This window comes from Heliangelus exortis, chromosome 1 (assembly GCF_036169615.1).
Source record: "Heliangelus exortis chromosome 1, bHelExo1.hap1, whole genome shotgun sequence".
NCBI lineage: Eukaryota > Metazoa > Chordata > Aves > Apodiformes > Trochilidae > Heliangelus > Heliangelus exortis.
In genome coordinates this window covers 197,423,122-197,434,330 of record NC_092422.1, presented here as the reverse complement: position 1 = coordinate 197,434,330, position 11,209 = coordinate 197,423,122, and the positions used below count along the sequence as shown (strand labels likewise).

Below are 11,209 nucleotides of genomic sequence, written 5' to 3'. Positions count from 1 at the left end.
GCTGGAGCTCTGCCTCGGGCAAGGAGATGTCAGACGTGGTCAGCCCACTGGCTGATAAAACGTGGGGGAGAAGCTGAGGTTTTGCAGCCCTGCTGAGAGGGAGGGAGCTCAGGGGGGAACAACCTCTCCAGCTCAGCACAGCCCAGCTCCCAGCTGGATCCTTCTGCTCCTGGGACACCTCTGTGCTGGGCTGGAGCTGGACCTGGGGAGCTCTGTCCTCTGCCTGCTGCTGGGCTGGGTGTCACCGGCTGCACCCGGGCCCTGGATGTTTGCCTTAAGGAGGGGCTGGGCCTGGCAGCCTGGTGCCCTCCTCTTCCCCAGGAAATCCTGGGAAACCTCTGCAGGTGGAGGAGCTCAGCATTCCAGCCCTCTGCTGCTTCCCTGGCTGTCTCTGTCCCTTGCTCTGCCTCGGGGCTGGGGACGTCCCCAGGGGGCTGGAGAACCTGGAGACCCCTTCCTGATCCTTCCCTTCCAGCCCCAGGCATGGAGAGGGCAGGAACACCAGGAGCTTCCAGCCTGGTGGAGGGGAGGGCAGGAGGTGACAAGAGAGGGGACAGGGCCAGAGTTCCAGGCAGGGACAAGTTGGGGACAGTGGTTGGTGGCAGCAGCTGCTCTGCTGTGACCGGGGGGGGCTGAGGAGCACTAATGTACAGTAGGAAATATTAGTTTAAAAAAAAAATAACAGAACCCAGTGAGGCTGTGTCCTGATTTGGGGTCTTGGTGGATTTTTTTTTGGTTGAAATGGGGTTTCTGTGCAGAGGGGCTGTTGAGCTTGGCTGCTCATGGCCCTCAGTCCCTGATCAACATCTGTCCAGGGCTCCCAGACTGGATTGGGAAGGACCTTAAATCCCCCCCTGCATGGGCAGGGACCCCTCCCCCAGCCCAGGGGGCTCCAAGCCCCATCCAACCTTCAATCCCTCCAGGGATGGGGCAGCCACAGCTTCTGGGGGCAGCCAGGGGCTCAGCACCCTCAGAGCACAGGATGGGTCCCCTGGCTGGGATTTTCTCTTCCAGCAGCCACGTGGCAGGGGGTCCCATCCCCCCCTCTTGTGTGCCCACAGCCTGCTCACAGCCTTGGGACTTGTGTGAGGCCAACACAGACCCCAGGTTGTACTTTCTGGCACCAGTTCATCCCTCCTCTCCTGCTCAGCACCCCTGTGCCCTGCCTGGAGCAGGAGGTGCCTGGAGCTGGGGTGCTGCAGGAGCCCACACCCTGACCCCATCATCTCCTGCAGAATTCCCCCTCTCCAGGATGTTTTTAGCTTTGTGCCTCCCATGGAGCTCAGACCATTTCCTACAACCCCTCCCCATCCCTTTTGCTTCTTGCTGCCCCCTCATCCTCCAGCAGCCTCTCCTGCTCTGTCCTGTCCCCAGGTGCTGCTGCTTCTGTCCCCAGTAAGAGCCTGGGACCTCCTCCCTGTCCTCCCCCAGCACCCCCTGCCTCGTGCTGCTCTGGTACCCCAACTTCCAGGGGTCTCTGAGGCCTCCCCCCCCTCTTCCCCTCCATTTCTGGAGTCCCAGTGGGCACGGGGCAGGATGGGGCTGGGTGGGAGTGGGACCCTGCCAGCAGAGCCACTGGAAGCCACCACCAAGCAGTGCTGGGCAGTCCCCCCTGTGCCCCCCCCAGCCCTCACGGGGGTCTCCCTGGTCCTGAGCCCCTCCCAGCACCTTCCCGTGGCAGCCCCAGTGCCTGCCCTGAGCTCCAGGGGCTGGGGGGCTCTGGGGGCTCTCCCAGGTCTGTGCTGGGGAGGGGGCACAGCCCCACATCCCCCTCCCCAGGGGCTCACCATGGCATGGGGGGGTGCTGGGGGTAGAGGGGGTGTGAGGAAGCATTTAATGGTTGTTGGTGGGGGGGTGGGGACAGAGCCACCCCCAGCCACGGCTCCTTCATCCCTCGGGATGGAGCCTTCCCGGGGCTGGGACCCGGGAGCAGCAGAGCCCGGGAGCAGCTCCAGCACGAACTCCTTTATTTGGAAGCCCCTTCCCCAGCCCTGCAGAGGAGTTCGGGTGCTCGTGGGTGAGCAGAAACCCTGAGACGAGACCAAGCAGAAGAGAAAGGGCCAGCAGCTCCCCCGGGGTGGCCACCATCGCCGTGCTGGGAGCTCCAGGGGCTGTTGTCACCTTGTCCGAGTGCCACCCCCACCCCCCCCCAGCCCCTGGGGCAGAACAGGGGAATCCCCCCCCCAAAGAGCTCCCTCCCCGTGCAGCCCCCCCGCAGCCCAGTCCCACCCCCCCGCTCCCTCACCTCCCCGGGCAGCCAAACCCCCCAGCAGGGAGGGGACAGGGGGGGACGGAGCCCCTGCACCCCCCACCACTGCCAGGGACCCCCCTGTGCCCTCCCCAAACCCAGAGAGGTCCTGGCCGGGGATGTCCCAACGCAGCTGAGGCCCCGGGCAGCCTGGGGACAGCAGGAGGAGGTGACAGCCTAGGGAAGGGTCCCTAGGGAAGGGTCCCCAGGGAGTCCTCGAAGAAGGAGTTGAGGGCGCAGTGGGGCGGGGGGGGCCCCTTCCCCACCGCCTCCCGACGGAAATTCTGGCGCAGCCACCCATAGACCAGGCTGTGCAGGAAGCCCTGGAGAGAGGTGCTGAGGGCCTGGGGGGACAGAGGGCAGGAGACAGCAGCGGGGGGCATGTCCCCTCCCCACGGGGACACGGGGACAAGGGACATGGGGATACAGGGACAGGGGGACATGGGGACATGGGGACACAGGGACATGGGAACACAGGGACATGGGGACACAGGGACATGGGGACACGGGGATACAGGGACATGGGGACATAGGGATACAGGGATACAGGGACATGGGGACATGGGGACACAGGGACATGGGGACACAGGGACATGGGGACATAGGGATACAGGGACATGGGGACACAGGGACATGGGGACACAGGGACATGGGGACATAGGGATACAGGGACATGGGGACACAGGGACATGGGGACACAGGGACATGGGGACATAGGGATACAGGGACATGGGGACACAGGGACATGGGGACACAGGGACATGGGGACATAGGGATACAGGGACATGGGAACACAGGGACATGGGGACACAGGGACATGGGGACACGGGGATACAGGGACATGGGGACATAGGGATACAGGGATACAGGGACATGGGGACACAGGGACATGGGGACATAGGGATACAGGGATACAGGGACACAGGGAGACAGGAGGTGGCTTTGCTCTCAGTGTGCTCAACCAGAAGAAGGGAAGGGCCTGGGCAGAGCTGAGGAGCAGAACCCCAACCACCCAGCCAGGGGGAAGCCACCAGCACCAGGGACCTTTGCCTCGTGTCAGGTCCAGGTAGCACCTCCCTGGATGTCACCAGCATGGGCTGGCAGCACCCACAGAGCTGTGGTCATGGAATCCCAGACTGGTTTGGGTGGGAAGAGACCTAAAATCCCCCCCAGTGCCCCCCCTGCCATGGGCAGGGACCCTTCCCCAGCCCAGGGGGCTCCAACCTTCAACCCCTCCAGGGATGGGGCAGCCACAGCTTCTGGGGGCAACCTGGGCACCCAGGGGCTCAGCACCCTCACCCCAAACAATTTCTCCCTCCCTCCCTGCCCAAGATCTCCTCTTCATCTCCCCTCCTCAGTTTAAGGCCCCCCCTTGTCCCATCACCCCATGGCCTGGTGACAGCAGAGCTCTCCCAGCCCAAGCCCACCCCAGAGGGGGATCCCCCACCCCATCCCCTCTCCCACGTCTGATGGGGACACGTGGCCCAGCTCTGGGCACCAGGAAACGTTTGGGGTTTTTTTACTTACTGTGACAACGTAGAGGACAAAGACTGAGGTGGGTTTGATGCTGGTGAAGGAGAGGATGGTGAGGAGGAAGGCTGTGGGTGGAAGACAAAAGGACATTCCTTGGTCTCCCCTTTTCATCCAGAGGTTCCCTCTCCAGGTGGGATGTGTCCATCCTGCTGGGACATTCCTCATGGCCCAACCAGAGGCTGAGGAGCTGGGAGTGTTGAGACTCCAGGGGGACCTTAGAGCTGCCCCCCAGTCCCTGAAGGGAACCTCCAGGAAGGCTGCAGAGGGACTTTTCAGAAGAGTGTCCAGTGCTAGGAGAAGGGGAAATGGTTTGAAAGTGCAGGAGAAGAGGTTCAGCCTGGAGCTGAGGAAGGAGTTCTTCAGGAGGAGGGTGCTGAGACTCTGGAACAGCTTGCCCAGAGAAGCTGTGGCTGCTCCCTCCCTGGAGGTGTTCAGGGCCAGGTTGGATGAGGCTTGGAGCAGCCTGGGCTGGATGAGAGGTGTCCCTGGGCATAGCAGGAGGTTGGAGGGGATGAGCTCTGAGCTCCCTTCCCACCTCAGCCACCCTGTGATGAAGCTGAAGGCTCCAGGACAGAGCTGGAGAGCCTGGAGCAGGACCCAGGGTGTTTCTTGCCCTCTGGAGGAGCTGCAGGAGACCCCCCCACACCCCCCACACCCCCGACCTGCCTGGTGCCCAGCAGAGCAGAAAAACCAACTGGAAGTAGCGGGAGACTTTGCTGACACCACGGATGCTCCTGCCCCCAAATCCATTCTTCTCCAGGCTCAGGAGGGGCACGGTGCTGCTCCTCTGGCACCAGAGCTTCACCCGGTGGTACAGGAGCTGGGGGGGGGCATTTGGGTCAGCCCGGGGGTGCTGGGGATGGACCCAACACCCCCCATGCACCCACTCCTCACCGTGCAGCAGCTGAGGACCACCAGGAGGTACAACAAGAAGATGATTTTCCCTTCCAGGCCCACGTCCTGCCTAGCCATGTACTGAGAGGGACAGGAAGGATGGATCAGGGGGCTCCATCCCCCCTGGGCTGGGAGCAAGGAACACCCCACCCACCCCACCAGCCCCAAGGGACCAGTGCTGTCCTGTGAGCCCTGAGCCCACCCAACCCAGGCAGTGCTGGGGAGAGGGATGGGAGGGATGGGAGGGATGGGAGGGAGGGATGGGAGGGGAGGGGAAGGATGGGAGGGATGGGGGAGATGGGTGGGAGGGATGGGATGGGAGGGATGGGGGAGATGGGAGGGAGGGATGGGAAGGATGGGAGGGATGGGGGAGATGGGTGGGAGGGATGGGAGGGGAGGGAGGAGAGGGAGGGTTGGGTGGGAGGGGTGGGAGGGAGGGGTGGGAGGGATGGACTCACCTGGTAGCAGATGTCCTGGGCACGGTGGATGAGGAGCAGGCAGCTGCAAGGTCAGAGGATGCTGCTGGGGGTGCCCTAATGCCACAGCATTGTCCCTGGGGCATTTTTTGGTTCTTTCCCCCATCCCAAAGCCTTCCCCCCTCATCCCATCCCAAGTCCCTCCCCAGCTTTCCTGGAGCCCCTTCAGGCACTGGAAGGTGCTCTAAGGTCTCCCCATGGGATCCTTCTCTTCTCCAGCCTCAACACCCCCAACTCTCTCAACCTGGCTCCAGAGCAGAGCTGCTCCAGCCCTCCCAGCAGCTCCAGGGCCTCCTCTGCACTGGCTCCAACAGCTCCGTGTCCTTCTGCTGCTGGGGACCCCAGAGCTGGACACAGCTTTACCCCAGGGGGGGCTCCCCAGAGCAGAGGGGACAATCCCCTCCCTGCCCAGCACAGGGGGCTCAGGGCTCCCAGCTCACGGTGGGGTTCTCACCATTGGGGCTGTTGGGTGGGGGTCAGGGTGCCCACCCCCTGCCCCATGGTGGGGGTCCTGGGGGGCTGTACCTGGAGCAGTAGAGGCTGAAGCTCTCGTTGGAGCCGTTGCCTTTCCAGGGCTGGAGGGGCTGCAGGGGTCTGGGGGCGATGTCGCTCAGGGGGGTCCCACGGGTCAGGAGCTGCCCCAGGAAGGTGCCCCCGGGGAACAGCCTGGCAGGGAGAGGGGGGTGAGGGCAGAGCTGGGGACAGAGCTGGGCTGGGGGCTGCGGGGGGCACTTACCAGGCCAGGATGTAGGGCAGCCCCCTCCACGTGCTCTGCAGGCACCCGCTGCTGTCCTGCATGGGGGAATCCACGGGTGGAGCCCCGGGGTCTGCCGGGGCTCAGGGAGAGGGCAGGGATGCTCCAGGGAAAGGGGGTGCCCTTGGATCCTCATCCTCCCCCGGTGCTCCCGGGGGCTCAGAGGCTGCGGGAAGGGGAGTGCTCGGTGGCACCAGGGCTGGGGAGCACGAACCTGCAGAGCTGGGGGGGCCCAGCCCCTCCAACCCCTGAGGGTCCGGTGCACTTCGTATGCATAGACAGCAACCATGAGGAAGGAGGCTGCATAGAAGGTCTGGAATGGGGAGGGAATGGCAGGATCAGGCAGTCCCTTCAGCTGGAAAACCCTTTGGGATCATGGACTCCAACATTCCCCCATCCCCACTGCCCCACGTCCCTCATCCCCACATCCCCAGGCTCTGAAACCCCTCCAGGGATGATGGGGACTCCAGCCCTGCCCTGGGCAGCCTGGGCCAGGCCCTGACAACCCTTTCCAGGGAGAAATTCTTCCCCAGCAGCTCCAGGGCCTCCTCTGGACAGGCTCCAGCAGCTCCGTGTCCACCCTGGGACTTCTCACCCCCAGGTCCCCACCCTGGGACTCCCCCCCAGGGCTCTCAGCTCCTCGGTGACCTCCTTACCGTGGCCATCATCAGCCCATAGGGACAAGCAGCGTAGGCTGGGATGAAGAGTGGGGCTGGCAGGAGCTGGATGGAGGCCATGCTCAGCACCACGCTGGCTGCCAAAAAATCTGCCAGGGCCAGGAGACAGAGGGGACGGAGCTGTGGGACAGGAGAGGACAGGACAGGACAGGACAGGGCAGGACAGGGCAGGACAGGACAGGGCAGGGCAGGACAGGACAGGACAGGGCAGGGCAGGACAGGACAGGACAGGACAGGACAGGACAGGACAGGACAGGACAGGGCAGGACAGGACAGGACAGGACAGGACAGGACAGGAGAGGAGAGGAGAGGAGAGGAGAGGACAGGAGAGGACAGGACAGGACAGGGCAGGGCAGGACAGGAGAGGACAGGACAGGACAGGACAGGACAGGGCAGGACAGGACAGGACAGGACAGGACAGGAGAGGAGAGGAGAGGAGAGGACAGGAGAGGACAGGACAGGACAGGAGAGGACAGGACAGGACAGGAGAGGACAGGACAGGACAGGACAGGACAGGACAGGACAGGACAGGACAGGACAGGGCAGGACAGGAGAGGACAGGACAGGACAGGAGAGGACAGGAGAGGACAGGAGAGGACAGGAGAGGACAGGGCAGGAGAGGAGAGGAGAGGAGAGGAGAGGAGAGGAGAGGAGAGGAGAGGAGAGGACAGGACAGGACAGGACAGGACAGGACAGGACAGGACAGGAGAGGAGAGGACAGGAGAGGACAGGACAGGACAGGAGAGGACAGGACAGGACAGGACAGGAGAGGACAGGAGAGGAGAGGACAGGAGAGGAGAGGACAGGGCAGGACAGGACAGGAGAGGACAGGACAGGAGAGGACGGGAGAGGAGAGGAGAGGAGAGGAGAGGACAGGACAGGACAGGGCAGGGCAGGACAGGACAGGGCAGGATAGGACAGGACAGGACAGGACAGGACAGGACAGGACAGGACAGGACAGGGTGTGAGCTCTGGGCAGCAGCAGCCTCAGCCCCCCCTGTGCTGGCCAGAACCTGAGCTGGGACAGGGGGGATGGGGTGAGGGTCCTGCAGCTCCTGCCCCTGCAGCCCCACTGCTGGTGACCTGGGACAAATCTGTCCTGGAATTGTTCTCCTTGGGAAAGAGCTTTGGGATCATGGAGTCCAACATTCCCCCACCCCATGTCCCTCATCCCCACATCCCCAGGCTCTGAAACCCCCCCAGGGATGATGGGGACTCCAGCCCTGCCCTGGGCAGCCTGGGCCAGGCCCTGACAACCCTTTCCAGGGAGAAATTCTTCCCCAGCTTTAGGTTGGCCTAAACCTCCCCTGGCACCACTTGAGTTGTGCCAAAAGTTCCTCTTGGCCCATCCCTTGTTCCTTGGGAGCAGAGCCCGACCACCCCTGGCTCCAACCTCCTCTCAGGGGGTTGCAGAGAGCCAGAAGGTCTCCCCTCAGCCTCCTCTGCTCCAGATCAACACCCCCAGGTCCTCAGCTGCTCCTCACAACTTCTCCAGACCTTCTCCTTGCTCTCCAGCCCCTTCCCCAGCTCCATTCCCTTCTCTGGACACTCTCCAGCCCCTCAATCTCCTCCTGCTCCTGAGGGGCCCAGAATTGACCCCAGGACTGGGGGTGCAGCCCCAGCAGTGCCAGGAGGTCCCCACATCCCTGGGTTGGTGGCATCACCTGGATGTGGCAGCATCTCCTGCTCCGGGCGGTGACCGTGAGGATGGAGCCGCTGCCCAGGAGGCTGCAAGGGAAGGGTTTGGGGTCTGTGTCCTGCAGGAGCTCCGGGGGTCCCAGCTCTTCCCACCCAACCCATCCCGGCAGGGACCCCGAGAGGCTGCACAGGGGCTGGGGGTTCCCCTCCCTGCAGAGGAGTTGGGAAGGGGCAGGGGATGGGGTTGGGGTGAGGCCACATCCTGGGGGGTGACACAGGAGCCACTGAGCAGCCCCCCCCCCATCCCCCCAGCACCCCCAGAACAAACCTGAGCAGGGAGCCTGGGAGGTAGAGCCAGGAGAGCACCAAAACCTGGGGAGGAGATGGAGAGGGTTGGAGAGGAGAGGGAAGGCTGCAATGGGGAGACCTCAGAGCACCTTCCAGTGCCTGAAGGGGCTCCAGGAAAGCTGGGGAGGGACTTGGGACAAGGGCCTGGAGGGATGGGACCCTCCGAGGGGGAAGGGTTTCCAGCTGGGAGAGGGGAGATGGAGAGGAGATCTTGGGCAGGGAGGGAGGGAGGGAGGGAGGGAGGGAGGGAGGGAGAAATTGTTTGGGGTGAGGGTGCTGAGCCCCTGGGTGCCCAGGGTGCCCCCAGAAGCTGTGGCTGCCCCATCCCTGGAGGGGTTGAAGGTTGGATGGGGCTTGGAGCCCCCTGGGCTGGGGGAGGGGTCCCTGCCCATGGCAGGGGGGGCACTGGGGGGGATTTAGGGTCCCTCCAACCCAAACCCCTCCATGGTTCAGATGGGGGTGGACTCAGGCACTGTGCAGTTGGAGCCTGAGGTGCCCCCAGCCCAGCAGGACCCAGGGACCTGGATGTGGTCCCTTGGACACCCCTGGGCAGAGCAGCCAAGGGGTCACCAGGGAGCAGACAGAACCGAGGCAGAACCAGAACCAGAACCAGAAGAACCAGACCCAGAGCTGCCCCAGCAGCTGTGCCATGGGCTGGAGCCCTTCCCCAGGGATGGGCACCACGGGGGGGTTGGTGGCCACATCCTGAGCAGCCCCGGGGTGAGGGTGAGGGGCTTCACCCCCCGAGTGCCCCTCACCCCAGGCTGGGGAGGGCTGAGCAGCCACGTCTGCTCCCAGCAGCTCCCAGCAGCTCCCAGCAGCTCCCAGCAGCTCCCAGCAGCTCCCAGGACCCGGGGCTGTGGTGGGGGAACTGGGGAGATGCTTGGGGCTGCTGGGTCCCGGGGTCCCTGGGTCACACAGGAGCCCCAGGGAGCCCAAAGCTGTGGATCCCGGGGGTGCAGGGAAGGTCCCAGGGGGTGTCCCCCATCTCCAGCCTGGGGACGATCCTGGAAGTGTCCGGGGTGCTCAGGAGCAGCTTTGCCAGGGGTCTGCAGAGGCTTTACCTGATCATCGGGGAGAGCTGAGGGGGGATCCTCCTCTCCTGCCATGGCAGCACCAGCCGAAGGTTCTGGTTCTGATCCACCACGAGACAGAGCCTGGGAGCTGCCAGGGCTGCTCCAGAGCTGCTCCTGCAGGTGCTGCTGGCTGGGCTGGTTCCACAGCTCAGGAACCTCTGCTCAGCACCCTGAGGTCTCCCTGCTCAGCACCCTGAGGTCTCCCTGCCCATCCTGCAGGATCAGCCCCAGCACCCTGCAGGCTGCAAACCCCCAGAGCAGGGAGGGGAGCAGAACCAGAACACAGGATGGGTTGGGCTGGAAGGACCTTAAAGCTCCTCCAGTTCCACCCCTGCCATGGGCAGGGACCCCTCCCCCAGCCCAGGGGGCTCCAAGCCCCATCCAGCCTGGCCTGGGACATCCCCACCAGCCACAGCTTCCCCAGGAAACCTCTCCCAGGCTCTCCCCACCCTCATTTCTCCCCAAGATCTCCTCTCCATCTCCCCTCTCCCAGCTGGAAACCCTTCCCCCTCAGAGGGTCCCATCCCTCCAGGCCCTTGTCCCAAATCCCTCCCCAGCTTTCCTGGAGCCCCTTCAGGCACTGGAAGGTGCTCTAAGGTCTCCCCATGGGATCCTTCTCTTCTCCAGCCTCAACACCCCCAACTCTCCCCCTGGCTCCAGAGCTGCTCCAGCCCTTGGAGCTTCACTCCCAAACCAAACTGATGAATTTTTTCCCAGCTGCAGGAGTTCTGTGCCAGGAAGAGGAGACCCCCCCATCCCCCAGCTGAGGGACAGACCCCATGCTGAGGGGGTCTGGGGGGCAAAGTGCTGAGCAACCCCCTGTCTGCCTCACCCCGAGGCCACCTCAGGGCCCCACCCAGCAGGGCTCTGCTCCAAACGGGGCAGTTTTGGGTTTTTTTTATTTCCGTGGTGTTGTCTGGAGGAGGAGAGGAGGTGTGGGGAGTGGCAGGAGAGGAACGGGAGTGGGAGAGGTGGCCAGGGAGGCAGCAGTGCAGGGGACACCGTGTGACAGCCCTGGATGTCCCTGCAGCTCCCAGGTGTGTCCTTTGCAGCTCCTCCTTTTCTCCCCTCCATAAAACGAGGCAAAACCCCTCAATCCCTGTTGGTTCCGAGCAGGACCCAACATGGTCCCGTTTGGACCCCACTTTGTTCCCCTCCTCAGCCCCATCACCGAGCAATCCCTCTCCTGCCTGCTTGGGAAGTTTTCCCTGCCCTGAGGGATGGAGATGCTCAGGTGGGGAGAAGCCACCCCGGGGGGCTCCAGGGAGGGTTCAGCTCCAGGGATTCCCCTCAGCAGCCCCAAAATCCCCAGATCCCTCCTGGGTTCCTCTGCTCTCAGCTCCTCCAGAGGATCAGGAGGCAAAGGGATCCCCCCAGGTCCCCCCTCAGCCTCTGCCCAAAGCAGGAGGAGAGATCCCCACTCCCACCCTGGCTCCTCCAGGAGAGCTCGGAGCAGTCCCTGCCCTTCCAGAGCCACCACTTGGCTCAGGTTTTCCAAGCTGGGACCAGAGGTTGGGAATTTGTGTCGTGGAGCAGCCCAAAGCCAAGAGCTGCCTGGAGCACCC

At 63.8% G+C, this 11,209-nt stretch overlaps 1 protein-coding gene and 1 long non-coding RNA gene across 2 annotated transcripts; both read right to left on the bottom strand.

Moving 5' to 3' along the window:
- Nucleotides 1–2,265: 2,265 nt before the first annotated feature.
- Nucleotides 2,266–5,815, bottom strand: LOC139791716 (polyhomeotic-like protein 2). Its single transcript, XM_071734289.1, has 5 exons — nt 5,677–5,815; nt 5,134–5,176; nt 4,676–4,756; nt 3,776–4,601; nt 2,266–2,592 (listed from the first exon to the last, which is right to left on the bottom strand). Exons 3-5 carry the CDS (start codon nt 4,751–4,753, stop codon nt 2,426–2,428), a joined length of 1,071 nt encoding a protein of 356 aa, XP_071590390.1. The 5' UTR covers nt 4,754–4,756; nt 5,134–5,176; nt 5,677–5,815; the 3' UTR covers nt 2,266–2,425.
- A 2-nt stretch (nt 5,816–5,817) lies between these two features.
- LOC139791718 (uncharacterized) lies at nt 5,818–6,863 on the bottom strand. Its single transcript, XR_011724001.1, has 3 exons — nt 6,562–6,863; nt 6,120–6,218; nt 5,818–5,943 (listed from the first exon to the last, which is right to left on the bottom strand). It is a non-coding gene; the product is annotated as an uncharacterized lncRNA (long non-coding RNA).
- Between the last annotated feature and the right edge of the window lie 4,346 nt (nt 6,864–11,209).